The sequence below is a fragment of the Myotis yumanensis genome, unplaced genomic scaffold (genome assembly GCF_028538775.1).
Source record: "Myotis yumanensis isolate MYYU_CA2020_CCGP unplaced genomic scaffold, mMyoYum1.0.hap1 SCAF_12, whole genome shotgun sequence".
Lineage (NCBI taxonomy): Eukaryota > Metazoa > Chordata > Mammalia > Chiroptera > Vespertilionidae > Myotis > Myotis yumanensis.
The window spans coordinates 48,589,101-48,607,481 of record NW_027223763.1 but is presented as its reverse complement, the minus strand read 5'-3'; the positions used below and the strand labels follow the sequence as shown (position 1 = coordinate 48,607,481).

At 44.7% G+C, this 18,381-nt stretch overlaps 1 protein-coding gene across 4 annotated transcripts in view; it reads left to right on the top strand.

Annotated features, from left to right (window-relative positions):
• Window positions 1-5,375: 5,375 nt before the first annotated feature.
• The window catches only part of PLGRKT (plasminogen receptor with a C-terminal lysine), a 50,338-nt gene continuing 37,332 nt past the window's right edge, over window positions 5,376-18,381 (top strand). For all 4 annotated transcript variants that reach the window (XM_070431604.1, XM_070431603.1, XM_070431606.1 and 1 more), the window contains exons 1-3: window positions 5,376-5,487; window positions 6,903-7,033; window positions 8,822-8,908. In XM_070431604.1, the coding sequence (XP_070287705.1) occupies window positions 8,828-8,908 (81 nt within the window). In that variant the 5' untranslated portion in view covers window positions 5,376-5,487; window positions 6,903-7,033; window positions 8,822-8,827. The remainder of the gene's footprint in view (window positions 5,488-6,902; window positions 7,034-8,821; window positions 8,909-18,381) is intronic.

Sequence of the window (18,381 nt, the reverse complement as noted above, 5' to 3'; positions counted from 1 at the left end):
TATGAAACAAAACGACGCCTGAAATCATCACAAAGGTTCAGTTGGTTTCGGCTTGAGAATCCAGGCACTTTAAATTCTGCCATCAGGTTGACCCCTTTTCGACAAAAAAGCTTTTACAAGAAAACAGAACAACTTGACATAATCCTGCAACATATAGAAAGTGAGAGGACAGGCCAATATGACTTTGATTTTTATTCTAGAAAGTGGGTGTGTGTGTATAATAGGAAATATATTTTTAAATTTTGTATTGTGATACTTCCTCAGAGTTCCTCGACATAATGAAACTTCAATTGCCTCGTCATTAAAAGAATTTCCCATCATGACTTACAATTTGTAAGAATGCTCTGGGATCACTGCTGTCTTACTATTCAGGTTGGGGGAGCATGTTTTAGGTGGGGCTAAGAAGATCCTTCTGGTAACTGATCAGATGAGCCCAAACTGAAACCATGTGACTCACACAGAGGGTGGTGGCATAATTTACTCAAGCATTCAACACCTTAGACTTTTAGGTGCTTGCCGCTCTTTCTCCTTTCCTCTTCACATCTTTCTTTATAAACTTTGTAATTTTTAAACTGATATATTGAACTCTTCATGGTTTGCTTTTCCTACTTATTCATTTCAAATGCAATTCAAAATACCGTACAATGAATGAATACTGAGATGTCCATTGGCTTGGTTATGGCATTTCCTTCCCAAGTAAGAATTTCCACATTCTCAGAATAGCACATATTTATTTTTAACTTGGAAAACTACTGAGAATTATATTTCCTTAAAAATCTGGTGGGGAACCCTGGCCAGTGGCTCAGTTGGTTGGAGCATGGTCCTGCACACCAAAAGGTTGTGGGTTCGATCCCCAGACAGGACACATACCTGCAACTAATTAATCTCAATCTCTCTCTCTCTCTCTCTCTCTCTCTCTCTCTCTCTCTCCTCCCTTCTCCCCCCCAACGCTCCCCCCCCCCGCCCCACCCCCCCCCCCCCCCCCCCGCCCCGCCACACACCTCTTCCTCTTTCTCTAAAAAAAATCAATAAACATATCCTCAGTGAGGATTTAAAAAAATCTGGTGGGGAATGTGAAATTCTCTTTAGCCTTAATAAAATCGTAATAGACTTGGAGATTAAGCTCAAAATGCTCCCTCTTGCAAATCTCTTGTTGAGGCCACGTAGTGAAATACAGCAGTATTTTTCCAAATTTAGTTCCTCTGATATATTCTATTTAATGTTTCATTTTTCTTTAAATGACCACCAAGACCCCAAAACATATATTTCATGACCTGCTAGTGTGGTCATGCCTATCAAGTCAGAAAAAACCAACTCTAGTGTCACCTACCACTAACTATCGGAGAAATCTTGGGCAAATAATTAACTGAGTAGTCAGGATTAAGTAATTTCCTCTTAGATAGCCTCTATGACCTATGAATGATTTTTTAAAACTGGGCGGGGAGCCCTAGCCTGGTAGCTCAGTTAGTTAGAGTGTAGTCCTGATAGGCCCTCCAAGGTGTCAGGTTTGACCTCTCGTCAGGGCACATACAAGAATAACCAATAAGTGGGACAACAAATTGATGTTTCTCTCTCTCTCAATAAATTTTTTAAAAAACATAAAATTCTGTATGTGCGTGGGGGGGGGGGGATGTTTAGTTTGTTTTTTAAGAGCGCATTCTTTTCTTTTTAAAATTTTTATTGATTTCAGAGAGGAAGGGAGAGGAAGAGAGAGATAGAAACATCAATGATGAGAGACAGTCATTGATTAGCTGCCTCCTGCATGCCCTCCAATGGGGATCAAGCCCACAACCCAGGCATGTGCTCTGACTGGGAATAGAATCTGTGATCTCCTGGTTCATAGGTCGATGCTCAACCACTGACCTACGCTGGTCAGGCTTTTTTGTTTTACCCAAGCAGTGTTCAAGGTGTACATATGATCAATAGGAAAAACAGGAGACAAATGGAATTGATTTTTCTCTGAAGTTGTTGATAGGAATGGAAGGTGTTGCTCATCTTGGGGCTCAGTGATTAGCATATTAGTAATCTGAGGACTTGTGATCTTATTCATCTGACCCACCTGTTTCCATCCTTCAGCCATTCATATTCCATACGGTTTATCAAGCTTCTTAATATAGGTACTCTGGAGTTAGGAAAACAGGATATGTTTAGAAAAAAGATTTTATCACTTAAAAATATATGAAAATCCAACAGCTGAGGTGTTGGGAGATATCAGTCCCAAAACCCTGTGTAGGTTTTATGATTTGGGTGAAGTGGATGGAGAAGTGCTGAGATAGAAGAGCAGACACTCTGATTATCTCCAGTATCGCTATTTCCCAGTATGACCCTCTTACTTTCCTCATTTTTAAGGGTAAATCTCATCACTGCCAATGTACTGTTTCTGAGAGTCACTTGCATCACAGTCGATTTGAGCTGAGTGTTTAAATACAGATTTCAGGGCTTTAACACAGACCTGTTGAATCCAGTTCTCTGAGGAGTGATCTTGAGTCTACATTTCAACATCAACCTGAGGTGATTCATGTGCACACTGAAATTTTAAATACTGATTGTATAATGTTTAAGGGAGGAAAATTAAATCAAGTGTTCTTTGAAACTACAGTTATAACTTCCTTTCCTCCATCTAATTTGGTTGAATAATACCAATACCACCCTTTACTCTACCTCTGCCCACCTTTTGTTGCCTCCATCTTTGCCATCTATTCACACCCCATAGATTGTAGCTAAACAGACTTCATTGAACAGAACACTTTGCCCTGGTTATACAACTGTTTAAAATACAGGAGTAATTAATATGTGTGGATGGCCAGGGGGCAGCAGCTGTCATCACTTGACACCCATGCTCACTTACCCCGTATTGTCTCCTTCCTTCCTATGCTGAGCTGTGAAAGAGCTGGCCAGGGAAAGAGTTCTTGCCTTCAAAAGGCAGCTCCCATGCTGTGCATACTTTAATACAAAGATGAGGCCTCCAACAATGTTCCCTGTCCTCAAGGAATTTACAAACCCAGGCATAAATATGTAATTACTAGAGGCCTGGTGCACGGGATTCATGCACTGGTGGGGGGCGTGGCCTGCGGGGATCAGCCCACTGTGGGAGTGCCGTGCAGCCCAGTCAGCAGAGACCACCAGACCACCAGGGGGCAGCTCCTACATTGAGCATCTGCCCCCTGGTGGTCGGTATGCGGCATAGTGACTGGTCGAGTGGTCGTTCTGGTTGTTCCGCCATTTGGTTGCTGGGCTTTTATTATCTAGGATGCCTTGGGTAAATGCTGTGGGAACTTGGAAACACTGTATGGTAAATAATTTGATTTTAAGGAATCTCAATAAATGAATTGAAGGCCATGAAAAATAGAGATATCCTTTCAGAGGATAAAGGGAAATGTTTTATTGATTTAATATCCTAGAACTAAATAACCTAACTGAATGTTGTAGAAATGACAGTCCCCTTGTGAGTCACTTCACTTGGTTTAAGGACATGAGTAAGTTCAATGGCTCTTGTGGAAGTGCCTCCAGAAATTGTTTTAAACCAAGAACAATTTGAGTTCTAGGTTTAAAAGTGTTCAAAACTCCTGCTTTGAAGGGAACAAATGGGTTTTGTTTTCTGCTATGAGTAAGTGGTTATTCAAAACCAATTGTAGTCACACCTGGGTTAACAGGATCGTCAACCTAACCAATTTGCCTTTCATGACTATAGACCTATCATAAAAGAATGAGTAGTTTTTTCTTTTCACCTACTTTTTCTGAAAAGATAATAAGAAATATCCTTTCTTAGGATATCCTTTCTTAGTTTCAAGAGAAAGCGATTCCAAACATAAACTAATAAACTAAAATTTCAGATATTAAAAAGTCCTATTTTAAAAAAGAAAAAAAATTGGTGACCCAATATTGCAGCATGCCTGGATGTGAGGCTCCTTTAGTTATGGTAGCCAGGGAAGGCTTCTCTAAGAGGTGTTATTTGAGACATGAGTTATGAAGACAATCATGCAAAGATCTGCAGGAAGAGCATTCCTGGCAGAGGAATCATAAGGATGGAACAAAGTTGGAAAGAAGGTCATTGTGTCTGGAATGTAGAGTGAAGGGAGCAGTGGTGGATCAGATCATATCCTGAAGGTCCTTGTAAACCAAGGGAAGAGGTTGATTCCAATTGCAATGGAAAGTCACTGGATGAGGTAAAGCAGGGGAGTTACTTGATGAATGTTCTGAAAATGTCACTCTAACTGTGGTCTAAAGACTAGAGTGTAGAGGGGCCAGCAAGGAAGCTTAGAGACCTTTAGGAGCTGTTGCTGTAAACCACATTTTGGAAGTAGAACTTACAGAACTTATTGATGGATATTAGAAGTAAGGGAGAAAAGGGAATCAAGGATGGTATACAGGGTGGGGCAAAAGTAGGTTTACAATTGTGAGTATGTGAGAGTTTATTCTTATATTATTACTTATTAATTATTGTATTATTTTCCATATGACTAACTTTAAACCTACTTTTGCCCCACCCTGTATATATTTTAATATGCTGTTCTATATTAAAACCAAGGACAATATACAGGGTGTCCCAAAGAATGTATATATACTGTAACACCTAATAGCTCAATTTTTAAAATGAAATGTATTTTAATAAACACTGCCTTTATAACTATTGCCTCTATTTTAGAGATGCAGATACTGAGGCACAGAACTTAAGTAACTGATCTAAGCTTACATAGCTAGGAAATGGCACAGCTGAGGATTCCATTCCAGGTACTACAGCTCCAGTGTCTGTGCTCCTTACTACTGTACAATGTGTGTGGTAAAATTAGTATCCTTATTCACACCTGGTGGCACTATGAATTTGTTCAACTTCAAACATTTAAATATAGAGCTACCATATGACTCAGTAATTTCACTCCTACATATTCTTTCCCAAGAGAATTGAAAACATATGTACAAAAACTAGTATACAAATATTCATAGCAGCATTATTCATAACATCACAAAAGTGGGAACAACAGTGGTGGTTGATACCATTTCTAGAGAATAACAGTAAAACAGCTCATTAAAGTCTATCGAGGCTTAGCAGGGCACAGGAGCATGGATTCTCATGTACTGACAAAGTTAACTTGAACTTTGTTAACAGGGTTACTGACAAAGTTCACTTGAAGCTTTTAAGTGAGACTGTCACTCTGCGTCCTCTGCCTCCCCTCAAAATCTGACAGCTCAGTCGCTGGGGTTTTGAATTTGCCTCTTGGACCTGCCCCTTCCAGGTGCCAAGTATAGAACATAGCAGGCCTAGATCGGGCGCTCGGGCCCTTTAAGGAAGACAAGGGCTGCGCTGATTGGCTGAGGGGTTGGAATCCACTGTCACGGCTAGCCAATCCGCAAGGCGAAACCCGGTTCTTGGCGCGGACTCGGGGACCCGAAACCTGAATGTCTCTGCGGCCTTTACCTTGCCCCGCTCCTCCACTGCCCGCTGCCCAGTAATTGAGCACCAGCCTCGCGGGACCCGGCCGGCCACAGGTGGGTGGAGAGCGCGGGTCCACGTCCTCCGACGCTGAGCTGCCGGGCTCGGCGTGCAGGCCCGTGCGGCGCTCTTGCTCCTAGTGTGCGCCCGCCCTCGCTCCCTTCCTGCTCCCAGTGGAGAAGGTCTCCTACTGGTTTCGGAAAGAATCCCTTCCGGTCGATAGGACTCCGGGCCTTTCCCGCACCTTGTAATCAAACTGGGAAAGTATACACAGCACTATCCTCGGAAATCAGTATACCATTCAGGAAATACCCAGGTTATTGTCATCAGGGCGGGTGGAGTTAAATTAGGGAAACCCTCCGGAAGTTGTAGGTTAAGGGCTGGAATTTGCAGGGGAAGTGGGCTAATGTGAACGGAACGCAACGAATTATTGAAAATGATTGTAATTATGCAACCAGTCATAAATGTAGGTTATGTGTAATTCGATCAGGAAGTGAGTCAGCGCAGAAATTTGGATGACAGAGGTCGTGGGTTATGGGATTATCCTTTAAAAAAAAAAGAATTAAATGCATGTTCCCAGCGGTGCCTGTAAGTTGCAGCCTCAACACTCCTCAGAAATATCCCTTCCCATTGTAATCTATAGCAAACTGACACTGGGCTGGAGTATCAAAGAGCCCATTTTAAGGTCTCAGGAGTAATCAAAGGAAAAATGCAGTCATTAAGAACTCAAATCAGCATTCTCAGTCCTCTGAGACACACTGGTCTCTAAATTTTAAGTATCAAGAAATTTGTCACCAATGGTAAGTGTTGGAATTTTTGAAAGGCTTACTTATACAACTGAGTGAATTCAGTTATTCCTATTGAAAGATCACTCTTGCTTATTTTCTTTCCCCAGTTTTACTGACAAATAATTGACATACATCATTGTCTAAGTTTAAGGTATACAGCATGATGGTTGGACTTACATATATTGTGAAATGATAACCACAACAGGTTCAGCTAATACCTATCATGTAGATACAGTAAGAAGAAAAGAAAGAAAAAACTTTTTCCTTCTTGTGATGAGAACTATTAAGATTTATTCTCTTAACTTTCCTATGTATCATACAGCAGTATGAACGATAGTCATCATTTTACTAATATTTTGTGAGTCCAGCTGGTGTGGCTCAGTGGTTGAGCGTTGACCTATGAACCAGGAGGTCACAGTTCGATTCCCAATCATGGCACATGCCAGGTTGTAGGTGATCCCCAGTGTGGGGCTTGCAGGAGGCAGCCAATCGATTCTCTCTCATTATTGATGTTTCTACCTCTCTCTCCTTCTTCTGTCCTCTCTGAAACATATATATATATATATGGGAGAGAGAAGAATGAGAGTATTATGAATACCTTCCAGACATTGGAAAATGTGGGAAAAGTTGAAAATACTGAACTCCAAGATGTAGTTTACAAGGTGTGGTGCCCTTGTTTCCAGGTGTGATCTCCCCTGAGGACCACAGGGAAGCTCTTCTCTTGGGTTTGCTTCTAGCTTTGACCCTTGGGAACGTTGCCTAACACATTCAAACTACAATCTAGAAGACCCAAGAGAGCAAGGCCCAGAAAGAGGTAAACTTAAATCCTAACTTTCCACATAGTTTCTTTTCCCTAGATGGCTGATATACAGACTCTTCCTGTATTTCAAGGGAGATACCACCCCTTAATAAATAGTAGCACTGTAAGAGACATAGCTCTGTGACATACTATGTGTGTGTAAGAATAGGATTAGGGGACAATTGTTTTCTTTAGAAATGTTTGCAACATATGTAAATTTTCAATTATCCACTCCTATATGCAGAAGAAAAGTAAGAAATGGCAAGTGACCTGAGCCAACCTTTCTCTAGTGTCACTCATTACCTTCTGCAAACTTTTATGGGAAAGAGACACCATGGAGACTGCCAAGATGGATAATACATTGCTTCTGCCTTCAGGCAATTTCTGGTCTGCTATTGGAGACCATTGACATGGGACTGTCAGAATTTGCAGGAATGAGAGAATTTATGCTAGATCTCCCCACTCTCAATGGGTGGCCTCCAATTCTGGTCACAGAATGGAGTGGGGCAGTGGTAGAGCAGGAGGGAAACCTCATGACCTCTCAGGGCTGTGCTTCTACTTTCTGGTGAATAACTGGCCTCTTCCCAACACTAAAACTGACTCTGGACCAGAGGCCCCCCTGTAATTCCAGGGTGTGTCTACGGCCTGAATACAGGAAAGCCAATGAAGTCTGGCTTACAGTTCTCACCCACCTGGAGCCCTAATAGCAGAGATAACTCATTTCACTTGGCATGAAATGCTCTCTCTCCATTCTTCTCCACAATTAGCCAGAACCCCAAATTTCCTGATAGGGATATTGAAAAACAGAAGCTCCAATGGCTTCCCACAGAATACTATGAATCCTGGTAGAAGCATTAAAACTGGCCCTCTGCTCAACAGCTCACCAAAGAGAATCAGCAGCATTGTTGAGGAGGGGAGAGCAATTGTAACATCCTTGAGTTTTGCATTCTGAAAGTAAATAAACTGAAGGTCTTCTGTACCTACCCAATTGGATTAAGACCAAAATATTAAGAGTTCTGGCCTCCCTAGAATTGACAGCCTACATAAGATAGACAATATCTTATATTCATTTAAAAACTGAGTTTCCCATGACATTTAATTATCCTTATGTTTTCCCCCTTGAGAACTTCAGGGGGAAGTTAGTAGCTTGAAGAGAACAAAGGTGAAACTTGAGGAGGATGGCCAAGGGATGTCAGGAATGGGTGGCTGGAAATAGAGGGTGTTTAGGAGAGGGGCAGGGATTATAAGAAGAGTACTGATATAGTGACTTTGAGATATTTAAAACCTCCTAAAACACAAATGCACAGACAAATCTGTCCTCAAAGTGCATGATGCATCTTCTGCATCACCCCTCTTCAGAAACAAAGATTTTCTCATCTAACTATACAGAAGGTAGAGAATAGACGGTATCCTCTCTCCCTCTCTCTCTCTCTCTCTCTCTCACACACACACACACACACACACAACCAGAGAGTTTTTCTGTATGTTTGTTTTTAAGTATTCAGTTCTTCAAGATTTACAGTGGGAAACAAAATCAGCAAACATGAAGCCAAATATTTACAAAGCATAAGATTTTGGAAGTCGTCTAGTTCAATCAGCTGGTCTTACTAAGTGACAGCCAAGCCAGTTAAGTTTGCCCACAATCAGACAGTTAGTTGAGAGCAAGGACTAGAATCCACACTGTGTTCCCAGGTCAGAGTTTTTTTCTTACATTGTTATAAGTTCACAATATTCCAAGGCACAGCACATGAGGGATGCATGTAGAATGTATTGTTTTAAACTTCTTTGCTTTTTTATATTTAGGTCAAGATGGGGTTTATATGCTCAAAATCTATGAACGAAAACATGAAAAACCAACAGGAGTTCATGCTTATGAATGCTCGACTTCAGGTACTTTTAAAATAATTAAGCTTTTATGTTGTTACTTTATGTTGTTACTAGAGACCCGGTGCATGAAATCGTGCACATTGAAAGGAAATTAACTAAAAGAAATATTTTAATATCGCTATTCACCTTTTCTCTATAATAGAAGTGTCAACCAAATTCATGATCAGCAATGAAAGATGGAAACACACGTGTGTGATTGGCGCCAGCAAGAGCTTTATATATATAGATAGATAGATCTATATATATAGATATATAGATAGATAGATAAACTTGTTTAATTAGACCTGCTTTCTGATTTAGCTAAACTTTTTCCAGCCTAGTGAAGCACCCCAACTTCTCTTTTAGGTAATTGTCAGCAACACAGCAGTAAATATCAACATGAAGGAGATTATTATTGTAGATCACTCAGGGAGAACAAAGGGTGAAATATTTACCTGTAGCAGTGTTTGACTATATTCTGCGCAGTAAGAAAACCTGAAGTCATTTTCAAGTTCCACCATTTCTTACTTCTTTTCAGTCTGGTCAAGCTTCTAAACTTTCTAAATCTCTGTTTTCTGGCTAATGAAAAGAAAATAGGATTCTACCAAGTCTCCTATCTACCTACTCCAGGACTTCTGTGAGAATTGACAGAGATGAGGCACATGAAAACGCTTCACAGACATTTGGTTAAACTGTAAAATGTTTGCAACTGGCTATAAAGCAAATCGTGTTCCTGTGCTGAAGAAACTCCAAGGAGGCTAGTCGCTGGGCATTGCTACATGATATCATTCCCCGGTGCCCACAGCCACCATTTCTGAGCTGGGCTGGGCTGTGGACCACATTTTGCACCATTGGGTCTTGGCAGCATCGGCTGCGATTTGGTGGGCTGTCGCTCTGGGGTGATGGTGGGACCTGTGTCCCACGGGGGGGGGAAGCCAAATGTTGCTTTCTCAGTAAATGGCCAGTGTGCATCAGTGTCTGCCCCCAGGTGGTCAGTGTGCATCATAGTGACTGGTCAAACAGAAACTTAGCATATTAGCCTTTTATATATATACTAGAGGCCCGGTGCACAAAAATTTGTGCACTCGGGGGGGAAGAGGGGGTCCCTCAGCCCGGCCTGTGCCCTCTCGCAGTCTGGGACCCCTCGGGAGATAATGACCTGCTGGCTTAGGCCTGGTCCTGAGTGGCAGAGGGCAAGCCCAATCCCTAGGTGCAGCCCCTGGTCGGGCTCAGAGCAAGGCTGATTGGGGAGTTGGGGCGCCGCCCCCTGTCATGCACAGAGCAGGGCGGATTGGGAGGTTGCGATGCCACCCTCAGTCACGCTCAGGGTAGGGCTGATTGGGGGGTTGGGGCACCGCCCCCTGTCACACTCAAGGCAGGTTCAATGGGGAGGTTGCGGCGCCACCCCCTGTGATGCACAGAGCAGGGCCCATCAGGGGGTTGGGGCACTGCCCCCTGTCACTCACAGAGCAGGGCCAATCAGGGGGTTGGGGCACTGCCCCCCCCCCTCATCACACACAGAGCAGGGCCCATCAGGGGGTTGGGGAGCTCCCCCCTGTCACGCACAGAGTAGGGCCGATAGGGGAGTTAGGGCACCGCCCCCTGTCACCCACAGAGCAGGGCCAATCAGGGGGTTGGGGCGCCACCACTGTCACACTCAGGGCAGGGCCGATGGGGAGGTTATGGCTCTACCCTGTCACACACAGAGCAGGGCCCGTGGTGGGGGGGGAGGGGGGTTGGGGCACCACCCCCTGTCACACACAGAGCCGCAGGGCCATCAGGGGGTTTGGGCGCTGCCCCCTGTCATGCTGATCTGGTGCCAGGAGGCCTCGTGGCTCCGCTGATCCCTGTGCTGGGAGGCATATTACCCTTTTACTATATAGGATAGAGGCCTGGGGGCTGGCTGGTGTGCCCTGAAGGGTGTCCTGGATCAGGGTAGGGGTCCCCACTGGGGTGCCTGGCCAGCCTGGATGAGGGGATGATGGCTGTTTGCAGCTGGTCACACACCCTTCAGGGTGGGGGTCCCCACTGGGGTGCCTGGCCAGTCTGGGTGAGGGGCTGAGGACTGCTTTCAGGCTAGGGGTTTTGACTGAAGCTTCCAACCACTCCTTTTTTTCTTTTTTTTTTTTCTTCTGGGCCAGCTTTAGCTCTGGCTCTAGCTCTGAGGCTTCCGCTGCTGGTTTGTTTGCCTTCTATAATCGAAACAATGTATAACTTCAGCTCTGAGATCCCAGCCGGCTATATTTGTTAGAATGTTTCAAACTGCCAGCTCAGAGTCCGGCAAGTCAGGCGGGGAACGTTGGAATCTGCAGTCACGGGAGCAAGCAGGCCTCCTGTTCGCTTCCAGCTGCCTGGCTGCCGGCCGCCATCTTGGCTGACAGTTCATTTGCATAAGGATACGCTGATTAGCCAATTGGAAGGGTAGCGGTCGTACACCAATTACCATTTTTCTCTTTTATTAGTGTAGACTAGAGGCCCGGTGCACAAAAATTTGTGCACTGGGGGGGGGGGGTCCCCCAGCCCGGCCTGTACCCTCTCGCAGTCTGGGCTAATTGGGGGGTTGGGGCACCGCCCCCTGTCACACTCAAGGCAGGGTCGATGGGGAGGTTGCGGCGCCACTCCCTGTCATGCACAGAGCAGGGCCCATCAGGGGTGTTGGGGCTCCGTACCCTGTCACGCACAGAGCAGGGCCAATCTGGGGGTTGAGGAGTTCCCCGCTGTCACTCACAGAGTAGGGCTAATAGGGGAGTTGGGGCACCGCCTCCTGTCACACACAGAGCAGGACCGATCAGGGGGTTGGGGCGCTGCCACTGTCACACTTGGGGCAGGGCCAATGGAGAGGTTATGGCTCTACCCTGTCACACACAGAGCAGGGCCCATGGCGGGGGGGGGGGGGGGAGTTGGGGCGCTGCACCCTGTCACACACAGAGCAGGGCCAATCAGGGTGTTGGTGCGCTGCACCCTGTCAAACACAGAGCCGCAGGGCAATCGGGGGGGGGGGGAGCTCCCCCCATCAGGCACAGAGCAGGGCAGATAGGGAGGTTGTGGCCCCGCCCCCTGTCACACACAAAGCCACAGGGTGACCAGGGGGTTTGGGCGCTGCCCCCTGTCACGCTGATCCGAGTGCCGGGAGCCTCGCTGCTCTGCTGATCCCGGTGCCGGGAGGCATATTACCCTTTTACTATATAGAATAGAGGCCTGGTGCACGGGTGGGGGCTGGCTGGTTTGCCCTGAAGGGTGTCCTGGATCAGGGTGGGGGTCCCCACTGGGGTGCCTGGCCAGTCTGGGTGAGGGGCTGAGGGCTGTTTTCTGGAAGCGAGTGACTGAAGCTTCCAACCGCTCCTGTTTTCTTTTTTTTTTTTTTATTCTGGGCCAACTTTAGCTCTGAGGCCTCGGCTGCTGAAAACGATACAATGTTGCTAAAGCCCAGCTGAATGAAAGCCGGTTTCTGGTGTTTTGTTTAGCTTCTTATTTGCAACATAGTACATAGTTGCTTAGAGTTGTAGCTCAGAGGCCGGCAAGTGAGGCGGGGAACGTTGGAGTCCTCCTTCACTGAAGCAAGCAAGCCTCATGTTAGCTTCCAGCTGCCTGGCTGCCGGCCGCCATCTTGGCTGACAGTTAATTTGCATATACTCACTGATTAGCCAATGAAAATGGTAGCAGTCGTACGCTAATTACCATGTTTCTCTTTTATTAGTGTAGATAGATGGTGGTTAAAGTTTCTAACGTGTGCTCCAGCAGTATGTTCTCTTTGACCCCAAAAGGTAAAGTGCTCTTGGGGCTCCATCCTCAAAGCCAAGATGAAATGGATTGTTAATTATCTAGTGAATGGGCTTTTAAAAATCTCCAATCCATATATTTCTGCTAAAATGTCCATACTATAGCTCTGGCTGGTTTGGCTCAGTGGATAGAGCATCGGCCCACACACTGAAGCGTCCCGGGTTTGATTGTGGTCAAGGGCATGTATCTCAGTTGCAGGCATGCTGCAGGCTGGATTCCCAGCCTCGGGTTAGGGGCAGGAGGCAGCCCATCAATGTGTCTCTCTCACTCTCTCTAAAAATCAATGAAAAAATATCCTCCAATGAGAATTAACGAAAATAAACAAAAAGTTTATATACCATAGTAAGAGACAACTGCTTACAATATAGAGTAGGGAGAATGATACCCCCTCAAAGATATTTGCATCCTGATCCCCTGTGATTGTTTTTCTTTGCATGGCAAAGGGCTCTGCAATGTGATTAAGTTAAGAGCTTGAGATGGAGAAGATCCTGTATTATCTTGGATGATCTGGATGGGCACAATGTAATCACAAGGTTCTTATAAGGGAAAGAGGGAGGCAGGAGAGCCAGAGGAGGGGCAGGCGGGGGTAGGAGGAGAGATTTGAAAATGCCTTGCTGCTGGCTTTGGAGATGGAGTAAAGGACCATGAGCCAAGAAACACAAACAACTTCTAGAAAATGGAAAAGGCAAGGATATGGATTCTCCCCTGGAGCCTCCAGAGGCAGTGCAGTTCCATTTTGGCTTACAGTTCTCACCCACCTTTCCAAGGTTCCATTTTGGACTGCTGACCTCCAGAACTGTAAGAAAATAAATCTGTGTTGTTTTAAGCTACTAAGTTTGATAATTTGTGATATAACAATAGGACACTAATACAGAGTATGAAAACGACACTGGATTTATACATAGGCTGCACAGAAAAGATCAAAGCAGATTATCTAATTGCCTATATATAGGTTGTCAAAAAGTATTTTAAAATGTTGTATGTCAAAATCAAGTGTTAAAAATTTGACTGGAATCATCTTCCTAAAATATCAAATAAAGATCTCTAGGCCTCTGTGGTTCATTATGGCTCCGAGAATAGAAAGTCCTACTCTAAGGCAGTATACAAAGTGGTTAAAAGTGAGGACTAAAGCCAGGCTGTCTGTTTTTGAACCCTATCTCTACCCTGACTAACTTTAGGCCTGTGCCTCTGTCTCCTCATCTGTAAGCTGGAGGTGATAGTATCCCCTGCATAGGGTTATTTTGAAGAGTAAAGATGGTGGTGTATAAAATGTGTGTAGAACAAGACCTCAAATCTTTAAAACAATGTCTCTCATTCTATAAATATTAGTGGCTGTTGCTGCTATTGTTATTAAAGAGTGACAAGAGTGTCTTATGCAGGATAATGTCTTTTGGGGGAATGGAACAATTGAAAGAATGGGCAGCTGAATTACTGTAACAGAGCAGAGTGACCTAGGGAAGACCAGACGTTAGGCATACAAACCAGCCATGAATGTCTCATACTCAGAGTCCTTGTCCAAGACCTTTGGAAACTATAGGGCGTTTACTCTTACATCAGTCCCCATGAAGTCAGGATCTGTGAAGGATCTGGGATTTTAATGTATTTGCAAGCTAACAAATTAGCCTGTGACTATTTCATGGATGCTGGCAGAATTCAGGAGATACCATGTCAGAGACAGAGAACTTAATTACTCATAACATAGCAAGCAACATGAGCACGAGGTTGCTATCAATTTCCCATTCCCCTCAAGTCTCACAGATGATACAAATACGGCTGTAGATGGGTGCTGGGCATTCAGTGGGTTTGTGGCACATTTGAAAAACACTGAGCTTAGGGAATCTACTGCTTTTATAATGAGCGGTGAGCTCCTGGAGTTGGGGAGGATTATCTTCTTTCTTTTTTTTTTTTTTCCCTAATATATTTTTATTGATTTCAGAGTGGAAGGGAGAGGGAAAGAGAGAGAGAGAACCATCAATGATGAGAGAGAATCACTGATCAGTTGCCTCCTGTACACCCTACACTGGGGATGGAAACGCAACCCAGGCATGTGCCTGACTGGGAATCAAACCATGATCTCCTGGTTCATAGGTCAACACTCAACCACTGACCCACACTGGCCAGGCAAGGGTGACCTTATTTCTCAAGATTGTTCACTACAAACACAGCCCAGAGAAATGGCCTGAACAAAGAGCACTCTAGGCCTTGCATTCTTGGCCTACCCAGCAAGAATGTGCTGGGACATTCAGGGCCGATGACATATTAATCCTCCTGACAACCTGCTCCTCAGCCCAACTGACCAGAGCTTTGAGAACAAACTTGACTTCTGCCCACTGATTCCAGCAACCACCATAGAGGGCACTGAGGTCAGACTGGCAGGAGCACTATCGGTAAACATCAGTTTTCAGCTTAGTTGAATCAGAGGTGAAACAGGCCCAGGCATTTAGAAGAATCTCTGTGGGGCCCCTATTGAGCCAGTAACTTTGCCTTAGGTGGTAGAATGGGATAAAGTTTTTCCCAAAGGGGTAGCTGCTACTTTATGCAAAATTGAGATAACAGGGCCAGGCCAGCCATGCCCTCAAATACATTTTAATTTGACCAGCAAATGAGCCCTTACATTCTAGTTGTCCTGTCCTAGTTAACCCACCCAAAATGGAGATGTCAGGTCTAAGTGGCACAAGACTTCCATGGGTCAGGTGTTCATTTTTAACAAGAGCGCTGTAGTAGGCCAACAGGTGCCTCATGTTATTGAAAGGGGTATATTATAGGTTCAGTGTGACACTGCCCACCCACCCCTAAATTTCTATGTTAAAGACTTAACCCTCACTGCCTCAGCATGTGACCTTATTTGGAGATAGATGCTTCATAGAGGTAATCAACTTAAAATGAGGTCATCAGGGTGGGCCCTAATCCAATATGACTGGCATCCTTATAAAAAAGGGGAAATTTGGACCTAGAGATAGGCATACAGGGACAATGCCATGTGAATATGAAATTGGCCATTTACAAACCAAGGAGAGAGGCCTGAACATTACAGCCCCAGCAGTGAACCAACCCTGCTGACACCTTAATTTTAGACTTTCAAACTCCAGACTGAGACAATATGTTTTTGTTGCTTAAGCCAGGCAGTTTGTGGGTACTTTGTTGTGGCAGCTCTAGAAACTAATACAGGATGTATTTGGTGCCTGTGTCCAGCAGGTGACACTGCAGTACTGGGCCTCTCTGGAGATCAACTGTGATTTTCTGTTTTTCTCTCTGGGATTCTATATTGTTTCTATTAGACCACGGGAAGGGGCCAGGGAATCCCTGAATGGAAGGGTGTCCTCTCGTCACTATAAATATTTAATTATATTAATATATAAACAAGTAACACAATTTCATTACACATTCATATAACAGGGGAAACAACTTTAAGATCTTGAAGCAGCTCAGAAGTCATTTTTAATTTCCCTTCCTCTTGGCAAACTTCTTTCAAACCCTATCAGTTGAATTCCAGAGCTTTTTTCCCTCTGGGAACACAGACCAAAGAAATTAACATAGGTAATTCAGGGTTATTTTAGCAGCGTCAGGAGATATGCTATCCCCAGCGAGCTGGAGGAATTGAGGAGTGCAAAGCAGCTAGGAAGCTTTTTGCCCTTTGGCTCCTAATCCCAGCATGGGTGCAGCTTCCTCCCATGTGCACCCCTGGCCTCCAAGAGCACTGAGTTTCAGGGCATCATTCTTTTAACCTCTGCTAGTGCCAATACTCTGACCTGTGTGTCATAAGAAACCGCCAAACCTGTAGAGAATTTTTATGAGTTTGTTTGAACCAAACTGAGGAAAATTTCTGGGAAGCAAAACCTCAATGGACTGAGAAAATGCTCCAGAGAATGGCAGTTTTGCAGCTTCCTTTATACATTAAATTCAAAGGAGGAGATGTAAGTAGGGTAACATGAAATCCACTGGTGGTAGATTAAGAGGAAGAAAGCAAAGCAGGGAAATCTGGAGGACTGGATAAAAAGCAAACTGCAAAGAGATGTGACTACTTTTTGTACATTGGTGGGTACAGGATAGTTAAAAATTAGCATTTACAGCACATAGAGATGGTATGCTGGGAACGAGGTAGCACTGTAGTGTGTGCTCTTGCGCAGCGGGTCTGAAAATGATGATTACTCTGACATTTCAAAGATATGTTATCTTAGATGCAAAAAGACAGTAGTCAGGCTCCATTAAGGAAAAAACGGACCTTTGTCAGGAAGATACTGGCTTTGGATGTGACTACCACCATCACCCATTTTTAGATGGTCATTTTTATGTTCAGACCATCCTATGTGATTATTTTCAGTTTCTGGGTTTGTAAGGCTTGCCATGCAGACCTCCCCTGAGTCTGTCAGGTCTAAAAGGGGGTCCCTTTTTCATCCACACCTGTATCCTCATTTGGAGATAGATGCTTCATAGAGGTAATCAACTTAATCATAGAAACTTTAGCTCACCCTACTTCTGCTTGGAAATAACTAGACTTGGGTACCTCTGTCCAACAGAGCCATAAGCATCTGAATCCTCTCTCCCCTCCCTGAAGTTCCCCAGAACACTCAGCCTTCTTCCCTGAAGCTGCTGAAGTTTGAGAGAGAGACAGGCAGAGAGAGCAGCTCAGTGCCAGTAAGCAAGCCTTTGCATGTACTCTGTTTCACGGGGCCTCCCACCACTAGGCTCAACAAACAAGTTTTGTTTTGTTTGCAGTCTACCCCAAGTTCTGTAACTTCAATCCAGCACCATTATTTCAGCATTGGGGACCCTTGACCCATCAGCCACAGTCACCCTGCATACCTTTGGGCTGAGGTGTGGGGCTTGATGCCCCATTGTCATGATAACATCCTTCCTTCTCCCCCCAGAGGAGAATGTGCCACAACCAAAGTACCCTCTGGGTGACCTGTTCTGACCCTACCTTTTGTTGCTCAGCCTCATTTCACACCTAGGACAGTGAGAGACCCTTACTCTACCCTCCCACCCTCACCACCACCTACATGAGAGCATTTCCTACTGGATCTCAGGGAGTGTTCTTATATCAAATAACCCATGTTTACTGAGGGCTCTTGTCCTTTCTCTTTCAGAATGCCATGCTTCTATCAGCATCTCAGCTTTGTCACCAAAACAGGCAGGCTCTGTGAGGGTCTGGGATTTACCCTACAGCCAGGTTAACAGGATAGCCTGTTACTGTTTCAGGGGGGCAGGCAGTAGGCTCTGTTACTCACAGGGCAGCAAGCAGCCTGCATAGGCTCATGATGAGCATGAGATGTTTTCCATGTGCCCCAAGTTCCATGGAGGGCATGGAGGTGGGCCTAGTTGGACTAGACACTGAGGTGGATGCAGCAGGTTTGTGACTTAACTGAGGTACAGTGAGCTGTCAAATCTACCACTTTTATGGTGAGTGGTCAGCAAGGCTGCTTTTTTGTGAAAGAGGTTACTTCATCCCTCAAGTCTGCTCACTGCAAACACAACCCTGAGAAATGGCCCAGATAAAGAGCAGTCAGGCTGCATCCTTGGCCTACCCAGTAAGAAAGTGCAGGAATGCTTGGGGCTTGAGCTTATTGACTCTCTCAACATGTGTGTTGGTTAAGATGATTCGTTTTCCTTGTTTATCAGGATATACTTTATTATTTATCTTCTGATTTCAAGGAAGGAGACAAAGAGAATATAGATCAACATGGTTGAAGCATCTTTCCAACCCTAAAGTTACTAAC